The sequence below is a fragment of the Mesitornis unicolor genome, unplaced genomic scaffold (genome assembly GCF_000695765.1).
Source record: "Mesitornis unicolor isolate BGI_N332 unplaced genomic scaffold, ASM69576v1 scaffold43531, whole genome shotgun sequence".
NCBI classification, from domain to species: Eukaryota; Metazoa; Chordata; class Aves; order Mesitornithiformes; family Mesitornithidae; genus Mesitornis; species Mesitornis unicolor.
The window spans coordinates 5,252-19,527 of NW_010162652.1; the positions used below are offsets into that span (position 1 = coordinate 5,252).

The 14,276-nt window shown below is 42.9% G+C and overlaps 1 protein-coding gene across 1 annotated transcript; it reads right to left on the bottom strand.

Moving 5' to 3' along the window:
- Positions 1–244: 244 nt before the first annotated feature.
- On the bottom strand, positions 245–10,250 carry LOC104535294 (chromosome unknown open reading frame, human C11orf73). Its single transcript, XM_010193683.1, has 5 exons — positions 10,152–10,250; positions 9,461–9,698; positions 5,639–5,790; positions 3,044–3,162; positions 245–478 (listed from the first exon to the last, which is right to left on the bottom strand). Exons 1-5 carry the CDS (start codon positions 10,248–10,250, stop codon positions 424–426), a joined length of 663 nt encoding a protein of 220 aa, XP_010191985.1. The 3' UTR covers positions 245–423.
- Between the last annotated feature and the right edge of the window lie 4,026 nt (positions 10,251–14,276).

A 14,276-nucleotide genomic window follows, 5' to 3' on the forward strand; every position in this document is an offset into this window, starting at 1 on the left:
ATCAGCATGTTCTCAGTTGCCTGATCACCCTTCAGAATGAGGTAAAGGAGAAAAAACTGCATTTATTTTGGTTACAACTAAACACCCCCAGATTTCACACACACAAGTATGAAAGGGTGCTGCCATTTTTAAACTTGTGATTTCTTCCACTTCAAATGCAGTTTCAAAAGAATATTTCTACATATGCAACACTGATTTCTTGTTGCAGCCAAGTAGTTAAATTAAAAAAAAAAGCACAGGCAAGTAGTTTTCACAGATTTTAATTTTAAATAATTTTCAAGAGTAATACAAAAGTTACAGGTTTGTCTATTCAGACTAATCGTTTGTTGCCTTTTTTTCGCCCCAAAATCCTTCAGAGGAGTTCCTTGCTACATCTTTCAGTTAGCACTGTTTAGAAAGCACTTCAAATGACACAGTTTAAGCTTATGTTTTCCAGAAGAGAGGGTTCTGTGTCAGACGCCTCTGGAAGTTCTCATACCTAGAGGAAAAAATACAAAACACAAAAGCTGTTGCAAATAAAATGGCTTCAAACCCGATACAAATAATTATTCTCTGCAGGTAACACAATAAATTATGTCCACTCCACACCACGAAGTGAACAAATCCAAAATCCTCCTTTCTGATTCCATATCAAGGATACTCAACAGTGAGACCTGTGTCTGTCAACAACAACAGGTATTTCACTGAAGTGGTATCCCAGAGGATGCTCATCCAAGCTTCCTAAAATTGTAAGTGAATTAAAGGCTGCTATTTTGTGCATATTTTTTCAGACTAGAGCTGGACCACAGACAATTCTGCACTCAGGACTATGCACTGAATTGCCTTGTAGTTCTGACAGGAACCATGGGACAAAGTAGTCTTATCTTTCCACCCTCGCCAAATAATTCCAACTTGCACATTTCCTATATAATGCTTCAGTAAAAATTTAATGAGGAGAAGCAATTCTCTAACCCATAACGGAATCATGTATGCACAGACACCATCCTAATTTCACTTTCCATACTCACAGAAACAAGCAAACCACAAACCAAACAGCAGAATTCATTACTGACCTACAGAAGAAATAGAGACAGCATACGATTTCTGTGACTTTCAAAAGAAAACCAGGAAAAGCCTACAGGCTTTGAGCTACCCCCCTTTTAATCCCTACAAACCCAAGCTGTAAGCTATCAAAAGGTACTGCCAATGAAACAAAGAAAATAAAAAAAGGTTCCCCTACATCTCATAGTTCCTATCCCAACTGAAATGAGAAAAAGAGACTCTAAAGGGTTTTAAACCCACTCAAATTAGAGAAAGGCTTAGTTATGAAATAATTTCTAAGCCAAGTTATTGAATTTCCATTGCAGCCAACCCTTTGCAGAGGCCTAAGATACTCTACGTATTACAGGCTATAATTAAACACACGATAATGACTCACAAATATAAAACAGCAGAAAAAAAAAGTTGTTCTCTGTGGCTCTAATGACATGAACAGATTTCTATACACAGATGTGTTCAGCGTCTTAGAGTTATGCCTCACTTCTCTATACTGTTTTGAACAAGTCAAAAGCAAATTCGGCATCATTCAGGCAATGAGCAGTCATTACCGAGCCTGCCCTGTGATTCCTCTCTGATATCAGAGATCTTACCCACAAATGTTCATGCAGTGCACCGAGACACCTTTTAAATAAAAGAGATCTGCATCAAGTTACACTCCCAAAGAAAATATATTGCTTACATTAATCATAGCATACCAGGTTGGAAGAGACAACAAGGGTCATCCAGTTCAACCTCTCAAGGTAAAAGTAGAGTTCAAATGAGATGAGTCAGCACCCTGTCAAGCTGACTCTTAAAACTGACCAATGTAGGAGAATTTACCACTTCCCCTGGGAGATCGTTCCAATGTCTGATTGATCTCATGGTTAAAAAATTTATTCTGGAGTTCAACTGCCTGCATATTCATAAAATTGGTACTAATGATAAAACTGTATTCAGAGAGCCCAAAATACTTTTTTAAAAGGGTTTGGGATAATATTGTAGAGACTAAAGAGGGCTAAAGTGATAAACTGTAGGAAAGAATTTTTCAGGTACCTCGAAGGACTGCCTGCAGTTCACAATTTATCTCCACACTACACAGGCTATCCCCAAAATTGGTTACTTCTTAATAAATAAGAAATATTTATTAAGTCCTTGGAAAACAACTCACAGAGAAACTTTGGCATTTGTGCTTAAGGGTCTTGATGATAGAACCAGGTCAACTGGGAACACAATTTTTCTACCTCTCTCATATCTGTAAGCGCAAACTGACAAGTATCAGCATGTTCAGTCTTCCCATGACTCCAGAGCATTTGCATAACAACTCTACATACGTCAAGAGCAGCATTTGATGATCAAAGATGATCCAAGGGCTGGAGCAGCTCTGCTATGAAGACAGGCTGAGAGATTTGGGGTTGTTCAGCCTGGAGAAGAGAAGGTTCTGGGGGGATCAGCGACCTTCCAATACCTGAAAGGTGCCTATAAGAAATTTGGGGAAGAGCTGTTCACTAGGGCATGTAGCGATAGGATGAGGGGTAATAGTTTTAAACTAGAAAAGGGGAGATTTAGGCTGAATATTAGGAAAAAGTTCTTCACCATGAGGGTGGTAGATCAGTGGCACAAGTTACCCAGTGAGGTGATGGAAGCCCCATCCCTGGAGATATTCAAGGCCAGGCTTGATGGGGCTGTGAGCAACCTGATCTGGTACCAATGTCCCTGCTGACTGCAGGGGTTGGACTGGATGAGCTTTAAAGGTCCCTATCAATTCAATACATTCTATGAATCTATGATTTCTAGAAGTGAAAATTTCATAGACTTTTTAGCACTTTTCTAATTAAAAATGGCATGAAGATACTGACAAACACAGAGTGGATAGAACCTCTCTATGCTTAAGAAAAATGACGACAAACACTTTTAAACATTTTTGCATCATCTCACTGAATAGCATGACAGTAGTTCAACACTCAGAAATCAGCTGGTTTAATGCCTAGGAAAAAGAACATTTGTTATTAGAGACCATTGCCATTACCATTTCAGAACTACATTCACAGGAATGAACGCTTCAGAAGGATTTGGAGTCATCTGTGCCTGAGTAACAGCAAACGAGGAAGCAAAGTTATAGAAGTTGTCCAACATCTTCTGAGTGAACTGAAATAAAATAAAGAGAGATATTTTAAGGAAGTTCTTTTCTCAATTTGAATTTTTGTGCAAAAGTTTAACAGATACACAACTCCTATATGAGGTAAAATTAGCATTGCCATCCAAAATACAATGGAAAAGTGGATATAGTAGGTCCTGGCATGTCTATTTTAAAATGATCAAAACATCCTAACTCTCAGTCTTGCCCTCAGATCCATCCAGCATCCAGAAATAATTTTCAGAATCTTCACTCACCCTCTCCCTGCCCAATTTCATCCAACTGGATAAACAGCTTTGGGAAGAACATTTTCTTCTTGTGACAAAGAAACGATGCAGTGACAAGAGCTGTCCCTCTCCTCCAAATTAAACCATCAGAAGAGCTGCAGACCAGGCCAAATAGCAGAATCAGTTGTTACAGCAGCTGAAAAGTCTGCAATCTGCCTCACTACAACTCATCAAGACTCCAGCAACAAGGAAATTTCCTTTAGCTTTCACCACAGAAGGGCTGCTATCCTGGCATCCTCTGCCACAAGATCTTGCTGGGGAAAACATGAAAAAGATGCATAGGAAACTCCTAAACTGTAGGAATAAGAAAGTAAAAGAGTAAAAGAGAGGTCATGAAGAAGCCATGTGTGCAGAGGATTAGGCTGCAGGGCATTCCCAGTTTACAAATACGTCAGCTTTTGGTACTTTCTTCTTTCCTCTATTCTTTTTATTTGAGAAAAAGTATGCATTGTTTTGGTGGGAGAACAAATGATTTTCATAGATTGTGAAGTGATGGAGAAAAACAGCCTGGGGCAATACATGCACACTCTCGTCCTTCCCTCCACCTGCTCTGATAAAAGGAGCGGAAGAACTCGTGTCCCAGAACCCAGGAGCCTACCCTCAGTCTCATCCCACTCACATGTGGAGCTCTGTGGTTTTGTCCTACATTCTTCCATACAACTTTTAATAATATAATCATATATATGTGTATGTATGTATGCGTATGTATACACACACACATACACACACATATAACCATATCTATATCTATATGTATACATATATATAAATAGAAATACACACACACATATACAAAACCATAAAGTTTCACAAAACTTACTAAAAATGTAGTAGGAGAGTAACACCCTAACTTGGAGTAGTGACAGATGATTCTGTCTTTAAAAAATACTTTTATTGCTATAATGTAGCAGTTCCAAAGAGAAACATCAAGTATGAAATAAAAGCCATCAGTCATTCATAGATCAGTGGCACAGGTTGCCCAGAGAGGTGGTGGAGGCTCTGAGCAACCTGATATGGTACCAATGTCCCTGCTCACCGCAGGGGTTGGACTGGGTGAGCTGTAAAGGTCCTGTCCAACCCAATACATTCTATGATCCACAAACATGCTCCCAGTCACACCCCCTTCCTCTGCTATCTACTCCCTCAAAAGTTTCCTTCAACTATGTCTTTATACATTTGCTCTACAGGAGTAATGATCACTTCAACCTTTGGCTCACCTGTGTTTCTTAAAAGCAATATACCATTTCAGTTAAGATGCTACTCTTTTTTAATAAAAAAGTTTTTTGTAAAAAAGTTATGCAATCACAGTGGTTTTTATTCCTTAAGTGCTATCACCAGAAAAATTCACCAGCCACTTTGCAAATGACCTCAAGTGGCACATTATTACCTCATGACTTTACTACTACTACTATTAAAATTGGTGGAATCAGAAATGTTATTTAGATGTCATTTTTCCCCTAACAACTCTAGAAAAGCTCAATTAACTGTACTACACAAAAATAGTTGTTGGTCAACTCCTAGTCATAATAACTTTCTCCAAGAGACACTACCTACTTGGGAGTTATCATATATAAACTGCAAAAGGATATCAGATACTTGAAAAGACTCACCAATTTTTGAAATGTTAAAAGATAATGCCAGAGTCATCAGTGTTAGGGAAATCAAGGCCTGCCATGCAGATCTAGCTTGCCTTGCACTGCTGTTAGATGCCAAATCAACTGACAGTGCTGGCTGAGGATTTCCAGAGGTTCAAAATAACAAACAAGCTGCATAAAGAAGAGTTGCAGCCCAAGGCCTGGTCCACAGGGAAAAAAACTTAAAAATTAATAATTCCAGCACCTACAAATCAACAAAGATCTGCTGTGACTTACATGCATTTAGGCATAGCTGCTCATATAAGGAAGTACTATAAATATTTTTTACAGTAGAGTGCCATTGACACAAATAAGCCTATTGGCTTGATTCAACTGAGCCTGCAAAATCCAATCCTTTACAGGGGACATAGTTTTCCAGTGTAAGAAAAAGTAATTTCAAAATATCAAAGCCAAATCCAGCCAAATAATTTAACAATGATTAGGTTGGTTACAATCCTACAGCCACCCATAGGGGCTTTTTTTTAAAAAAAATTAGTTCTTCAGAGGCCTAATTCTTAAGACTTTAGTAGTACAGAGAATTTCTGAAAACAGAATGTCCAAGCTACCTCTGTGAACGAATCTACCGATGACACAGCAGCACTTGCAACAGGAGTCTGCTGGGCCAGGTTCTCCAGCAGCTCCACTGAGATTCCAATTTGGGCCACTGTTGGCGTCTGCGGGAGGTTCATGGCACCAAAGGGATGTTGACTTCCTTTTCCTGAAAGCACCACAAACAGCACATGTTAGATTTGGCACCCGTGTAAAGACTGTGTTACTTAAATCACTGTTTCTTCTGCAGAAGATATTCCTCAACTCCCACCAGAGAGATCTTCCTATCTCAGAAATACAGAAGAATCGCACAGGCACAACTACGCACAAGCACAACAGATGAAACAGCACAACAGGTACATTTAAAAAACACAGCAGATCTTAAGGAAGGGTCTAAAAAAAGGAAAACTTAATTTTAAAGCTCCCTATGAAGTACATGGATTCAACAGGAAATACATCTGCGAGTAAAAGACAGCACAATCCTTCTCTATAGGAACAAGCGTTTCATAGAAAGCCTTTCACAGAATTGTTATGGTTGGAAAAGACCTTTAAGATCATCAAGTCCAACTGTTATCTAACTCTACCATGCCCACTTCTAAACCATGTCCCTGAGCACCATATCTAGGTGGCTTTTAAATACATCCAAGGATGGTGATTCCACCACTTCCCTGGACAGCCCCTTCCAGTCTTAATTCACATTGTAACAGTGTGATGTTTCAGTAGCACTCTCTGGCCACTGACCAGCAAGAGAAAGCAAAGCTCATCAAGAGCTATCCTACAGACCAGTCAACACTATCTTGAGCTGCAAGAAAGACTTAATGAAACCTTAATCAGCATTTGACTTAGTTCCCTGGTCAAAAACTCAGCCAGCAAAACCAGTACAAGTTTGAGAAGTCAAACTAAGGCTCAAAAAGACTGAAGACCTCAGAAATTTGCCCATTCTTCTGCAGAGACACCAGGTATTACCACAAAGAAGCCAACATCCAACCCATATTGAAAGCACGTTCACAAACCCAGTACCCTTTTCAACTGAAGCCAAGTGTCACTCCTTACTCCAGATCTTACAACTGCTTTATGAGTAAAGCACTACTGAAATGCTACTTTAACACAAGGACAATCAAGAAGAGAGTTCATCTCTTGAAGTGCTATTTAGAAGCACTTTTGAGAAATGCCATTGCAGTATGATCTCAACCTTTACTGTAGACAGATGCTTGCTTGATAAAGATAAAATTTACTAAAGTATTAAGAAAGAAAAAGAAAAGCTATTATAAACCAAGTATCACACAAGTTCATTATTAAAAATCCCAACAGCAACAGAGCTGGTGAAGTTTTACATCTTGTAACATCTTCACCTGAGAAGCTGGCATTTATAATAAAAATATTACATCCTCAAGCGACAGGCTCCATCAGAATATATCCCTACTTTAGAAAGACACTCATGATCTAAACAACAAAATACACCTCTTCTGTCACTTTGCATGCACTCCCATGGAACCACTCTGCTGGAAAGATGTCAGACTAAAAGGGTGAGAAAATGAATTCACTGCCATCCTTACAGCAACTGAAACACTCCACATTTTCAATGCTGGGCTCTCGCAATTAACATTCCAAACCTTACAAATACAGAGTTAATTGGTACTGAAGTACAAGCTCAGGTTTTCGCATTCAGACCCTACACTCTCCAACGTACCATGTCATAGCAGAGCAACTGCTATGCCACCCATTTCTTTCCCTTCATCAAAGCCTTGATTCACCACATTTGAGTTCTCATTACCTTTCATGTCATTACCTAACCATGTCAAAAACCTTACCCATATGCATACCCCAAATGCAGACAGTACACTACAGGTTGTATTTGTAAGCTGAAAGCAGAACATTACACACATCACACTGCATGTGGCACAGCAGAAAAAGTCTGTAATGGAAAAGGCTGTCCTATAACTTTTATCCCACTTGTCAACATACTTCCAGTAAGGGTGCACAATCCCAGCTCAATGTTTGTTTTCTGTTTCTACCACAGTTTTGAGGACAAGTAAAAAAAAAACCCTTACAATTCAAGGCAAGGAATATTTTTAAGCCCCTCCTTTATGCACCTACAGGTTCATTTGCCACCCCCAACACCTCCTGAAAAAGAGCCAATGCTGAAAACACCTTGACAATGCAGCCACTTGGCTTTAAACTGCTATTTTACATAAAAGGAGTCTCAACAGCCAAACTACTAATGTAACCACCTAATACTTCTTACACAGGGATAAAACTCTCATCCAATCTCTTCCTGGAACAGCATTCCTACCTTCTCTGCTGAATCAAGAGACATCTGAGCACCATAACACTTGTTGAAGGACACACCAACATTTATTGTCTTCCTCATCCATATCACAGATGCATATCATCTATCTCAAAAAGTAAGCCTAAGAAATTCAAACCCAAACCAGAGATTTCAACAGTCAGTAATGCCTTTCAGTGACTCCAGCCCTGTAATCCCTCTCCGATCTTCCCTTTCTACAGTCTCCTCCATTGTACAATTGTTTATGGTCATGGAAACTAAGGCTGCATAGCTTAAACTGACTCCACAGGCAGAGATGAGCTGTAGGCAACAACGGGAACAGCAGAAGTCTCTGTTGTTCAGATCAAGCACAGCGCTGCCTCACGGCATTGCAAATGCATTCAACCATGTCACAAAGTTCTTCCTCAAAAGCAACCCTTACTTGGCAATTATGGCTAATCATGCAAAAAGCACCTGAAGATGTGTTTTCCAACAGAGCTGTCTGAAAACATAGAATACAGTAAGTATTTCAAGCATGAGAAATATACTACAAAAGCTGGCAGAAGAACAGGCAATACACTTTACTGCTTCACTAACTACACAGCTTTGGAATGTATAAAAACACACTTGCCAAAACCCTTACTGTGGCTGTTTTCTCTTTTGAAGAAAACCCAAATTTCTGAGGAACATGCATGATCAGAATTTATTTTGCTCTGCACCTTGAGAGCTCTTATGTCACGCAGCCTTTCAGAACTGATTCAAAAGCAAGCATGCCACATTATGAATTAATCCATCTTATAACAGCAACCTTAATGCTTACCTAGAGATTCAAGTTAAGGCTGTAGACTACACAGCCTGAAGCTGCTTGACTGGCATATTATCTCTTTACTAGGACAAAAGTGTGCCAACTGGGGTGCTCCATCATTTTTGTAATATGCAAGATCCGCATATTTTAGGCAAAAACACCCATGTCTACTTCAGGAAGCACCAGCATTCTCTGACTCCCATGAGAGTCAGACTTCTCTGACTCAGGTATATCTCAGAAACACCAAAACATTTGAAAAGCTGCTTTGCAGTGACAACAGCCTCTACTGGACAGCTCTAGTGCAATTGCACCTGAGTGGGAAGTGGCTGCTGAATGAAATCACCGTGTCAGACTTTACTCATTACAAAACCTGTCTCTGTGCTACAGATACAATTGCTTAGCAGTGGAAGCTGAAAGAAAATGCTGAAGGCATGTCTAGACAAATGCCTAAAAACCATGCTATGGAAGTTACAAGATCCTCCTTCCTCAGATCCTCTGTGCAGCAGCACTGGAACAAACACCAAACCTGCGCAAAGGAATTCCCAGATCAACACCTTGTACGAGAGAAGACGAGGGGGAAATTGTGCCAGGAACATTAACATACAGACAGACAGACTTCATAAAGCTGACAGACTGCTCCTAGTATCACATTTGTTAGGGTCTGCCTTTTCAAGTAGTTTTTTGTTCAAAACCACCTTCAAACATCTAGCCACTTATGCATGCACGAACACAGCTGTTTCACTGACTGCTACGTTTTGCCAGTCTTACCAGATTTCAGACCAGAAATTTTGAAGATGGCACTTGGCTTCTCATTAGTGACAAACCCCAGCAGTTGCCACACAGCCATCCCACTCTGGTCTGGGTAACAAAAATACACAGATCCTCCCATTCCTTCTGGAAATGGTATAGTTCCCAGCATGAAGACCACTACGTGGTTGATGTTTTCATAGTCCGGTAAATCAAATACGAATTTGTCTTCAGCCACTTGTTGGGGAGCTGCTTGCACCTAAAGAGAACAAAACCTTTATTAGCATCACTATGCTTTTCATCTTTGATGGTAACTGTGAAGTTCCTTTTACAGAAATACACCTAAAGTGGAACACAACAAAAAAAAAAGAAAAAAGTGAGGAACGTACTAACCTAAATAGCAAATAGCCAGATAAAAATCAAACACAGCAGAAAAACAACTGCAAAAAAAGGCACGACAGTCTTGTTCTACCTGCGCTGAACATATATCCCACCCGGGACTACAGGATCAGGATACCTTCGCTCCCCATGTGCGTAGGAGGAAAATAGGGTGCAGAAGAGGTTGCCAAGTCTATAAGCAGTGGCTGTTGACCACCTGGCTGGCACAACCCCAGGATCATGGAAACCTGTTCACATAGGAAATACAATAGACCTTGAGACAGGCAGTAGAAGCACGGCGAAATGCCAGAGCAACAGACACCCTCCTCTTTACCCGAGATGCCACATCCTTGCAGCCAACGCACAATCTAGCCTTAAAAAGCTGCTCCGAAGCTCCCGGCTTGCCTCTGAGGAGGGCCAAAACCCTCTCCATTAACAGCGGAGACGGCAGCTGTCTCCGGGCGGCGAGGCTCTACAACGCGGCTGCCTCTGGGGATGAGGGGCGGGAGCCAGCCCAGGCGCCGGGCGGGCGCTGCCGAGGACGGGCGAGGTCCTTCTCCCGGCCAGGGGAAGGGCGAGCCCCGCGGGGCGGCCCTTCAGCAGCTCCACCACGGCCCCGAGCGGGGGGCGGACACCGCTCACCCGCATGCCCCGGGGCGGCGCCTGCCGAACCCCCCTCAGACGCCTCACTGCCCCCGAGCCTCCATCAGCGCCGTCTGCCGGAAATCGACGCGCCCTCCTCCCCACGCCCCTCCCCGCGGTCTCGATTTGTCACTTCCGGAGCGCGGGGCGGTGCCTGACGGGAGAGTTGGCGTCACTGCACTGAGCTGGCGTCATGGTGGGGGCGGAGAATGGCGTGGGATGCGAGAGAAGTTTAAGGTAAGGTTGGAAAAGACCTTTAAGATCATCGACTCCAGTCTTTGACCCAGCACTGCCAACTGCACCACTAAACCATGTCCTTAAGTGCCACATCTGCCCGGCTTTTGAACACCTCAAGGGATGGTGACTCCATCACTTCCCTGGGCAGCTCGTCCCAATGCTTGACATCCCTTTCCTAATATCCATTTTAGGATTTTTTTCCTAATATCCAATCTAAACCTCTCCTTGGCACAACATCATGCCATTTCCTCTCGTCCTATTACTTGTTACTTGGCAGAAAAAAAAAACTAAACCCATCTCTCTACACCTTCCTGTCAGGTAGTTGTAGACAGTGACAAGGTTTCCCTTTAGCCTCCTCTTCTCCAAGTTCAACAGTCCCAGTTCCTGTTGTGGTTTAACCTGGCAAGCAGCAAAACACCACACAGCTCATTTGCTTGCTTTGTACCTTCAAGTCTTAGTGCTGTAAGCAGCCCATCAGCTACTTAAGCTGTGAATAACATCTAATGCTTCTAGCAGAAGCTGGAAACCAACACTCACTATTACCAACTCAAAGTGTAAAGGTGAGCATCCAGGTGTCTCACATGAAGCAGAGAGGAAGAATGCCTGCTGCTTCAATGGAGATGCTGGCTTGGAGCTCGCTCTTGGGTGAGGAGTGAGGGCTTCCAATCCCTGCTCCACACCTGGGAGAAAAAAGAGATTTTTATTGGGGTCTGGCAGATGATTGCTGTCCTTGGGAAAGGGGCACTCCTGAGCTCTACTGCCACTACTACTACAAACTACCACCACCATGGAACATTTTGCTCAAGAAAGGCCCCTCAGGATCTGGGGCTCTTTTAGTATCTCTTTTAATTTGGTGCTAACCAGGGCCTCCACTTGATTGCAGACCACACCAAGATCCATCTCCTGCCTGCTTATCACTGCCATCATACCCATGGAGCAGTTCACTAGAGAAATTATCTCAAACTCTTGGCAAAATCAGTTAGAACCATGGAATCACAGAACGGTTTGGGTTGGAAGGGACCTTAAAACTCATCCAGTACAATGGATGCCACCAGTGGCATTACCAGGTTTGGGAGTGAGGAGAAATGGCCAGACCTTCCCTAACTATTCTCTCCAAGGGAGTTCCCATACACAATAAACCCGGGCTCGGCGGAGTCAGCGGCTGTCGGGCAGAGAACTACAACTCCCGTGAGGCATCGCGGCGCCTCCGCAGAGGTGCTACGGCCCTCACGGGCGCGGTGCGCCCTGGGAGTTGTAGTCCACTCGCCGCGGAGCCTCAGGGGGGGCCGCGGTCATTTCCGGGCGGAGCCACACCGCTTTTGAGGTTGGGAAAGGCATGCGAGAGCCTGGTGGCTCCAGACAGCGGAGTGCTGACTGATGCCAAGGGGAAGTTTAATAAGGATTGCAGTTTAAGATGAATGGAGAGAAGTGGGTGGCACCAGATGGTCTTGTTGTCCATAGTCTGAAGGCGGCAGGATGTTGTCTTCCTTCTTGCAGTGAAGGAGCGATGGCAAGGCACATTGCAATAGTCTCAAAACGAAGGTTGCTGGCTCCCAAAAGGCCTGATTAAGGGCTGTGAACCACCAAAGGTGCCAAGAATATGAATCCCTGAGTTCTGGGGCTTGTTGGTTCTTCCAGTTATTTAACACATAGAAATAACTTGGATGAATCCCTATCTCTTAAGTGCCTCTATGCAAACAATGGTCATAGCTGAAAGTCATCCTAGGCTTAATGCTGTACAAATTGCCCTGTTCAGCTCACAGGGGTACAGACATCACCACTCTCTGGTATTGCATGAAGACAGAGCCTCAATCTAATTTCTGCCCAGAAAAAGCCAAGGGGAGCTAGAGGCTTAAGAAAGTGATGATTCCTATTCATAAATCACAGGGCTTGCATTTCCAAGCAAATGAAATGGACCATGCTTTCTGCAGTACCATTTCATACACAGGTGGGTAAAGGACCTGTGCTTCTGAAATTCTCAGGCACGGTTTGGTAGCCATAGGAGAGCTATAACTTGGCAAAGCAGATTTTGTGTGTGTGCCCTTCGTGTGCATCATCTGGATTCCCATTACAGTTCATACAACAGATGCAGGGGATTTGTGCAGTGCCACTGGGCTGGGAGTCTTGTAGGTTCACAGCTGAGTTGAAACTTTATTACTTTCACAAAAAAACCCTACTTGCAATAAAACTCACTGTTCAGGCTTCAGTAATAACATTAACCTCTTCCTATACATTATTCTTTTTCATTATATGAGATTTTGGTTAGTTGCTTAAAAAATAAACCCTACCTTTCACCAGATACAGCATTCTCCCAGTTGTTCTCTAGGGCAGGAGGTGTAGAAGTGATTTCCCTGTCCCTTCTTAATGTTTTCATTCACTTTGGCCTCATCTGGAGATGTTAATGATGGGTTTGCCAAAAGTTCTTTCAAAATTACTGTGGTCAAAGGAAGTCTTTTGGTATAAGTGGCACCCTCTGCTCAAAGTGCAATCTTAGAGGCCAGCACTGCGTAGAGCATGAGCTGAGCCCCAGCTGAGGGATAGCAGGTTTTGGTTCTCCTTGGTGCTTCACCCTCCCTGGGGCTACCCAAAACATACAGTTCAAGGCAAAGCCTCGCTGGGGCTCCTGGTCAGGGCTGCTGGCACACAAGGCTGCAGCCCCACTTCTGCCATATGAGTGAGGGTGACAGCGGAGTTGTCTGTGATTCAGCAGTGCTATTTGCTGCCCAGCCCTGTTCACCTCACCTGCCTGCCAGTCACTGTGAGATCCCAGTCGCTTGCTGCTGCTCTTGAACTGCTTCACAATATGAAAGAAGAGGCAAAGGGGAGCAGTGGGATAGCGCTGGACAGTGGTTCTGACAGGTGCAAAGCAGAGTATGACTAAGATAGGAGGTGTGAGCACTGATATGAGGAGGCTTACGCTTCCAGCACTCAAGAAGCTCACCCCTGATGATAAGGCCTTCAGGATACTATTTTATCAGAGCTCCTAGAGTGTTACCTATACAAATTGCTATTGCGACCTTGGGACCTGGGTTGGGTAAGTGGATGTGCAGGGCTGGTGTCTGCAATGAGAGATCTGACTGATTTCCCTCATTGGTGCGTTACATTGCATTTTGAGGGATTCTTTTCTTTCCAGCTACCCCTCTCTCTTTTTATTCCGACTGACAGTAGGGCATATCCCAGGAATGGGATACTTATGTGCCAGAACAAGGTTATCCATGAAAGCTGCAGAAGGAATATGATACCCTTCATACATATTGGTGTTATCTTCCTGTTTGCAGCCTGTGGTGTAAGACAGCACCTACATCAGCTATGAAATCCACCTCTGAAGGACCTATAAAGCCCTCACAGGAGAAGAAGCAAAGAAAAAATGATTACCAGGAGGGCAATGAAAGAAAATGTAGTATCAGAGAGCTTTGGACATTTCTCTTTCCTCATTCTAGCTAGGTGCTTAACACCAAGATTAAAGGCCCATGTGGTGGAAGATTATACAACTGTAGTGGATCTTTCTACCAAGGGAGATGTTCTAGGGCCTAGTGTCTACTGCAAGCTATTCTTTCCTTTTCTAAATTGGTTTGTACAC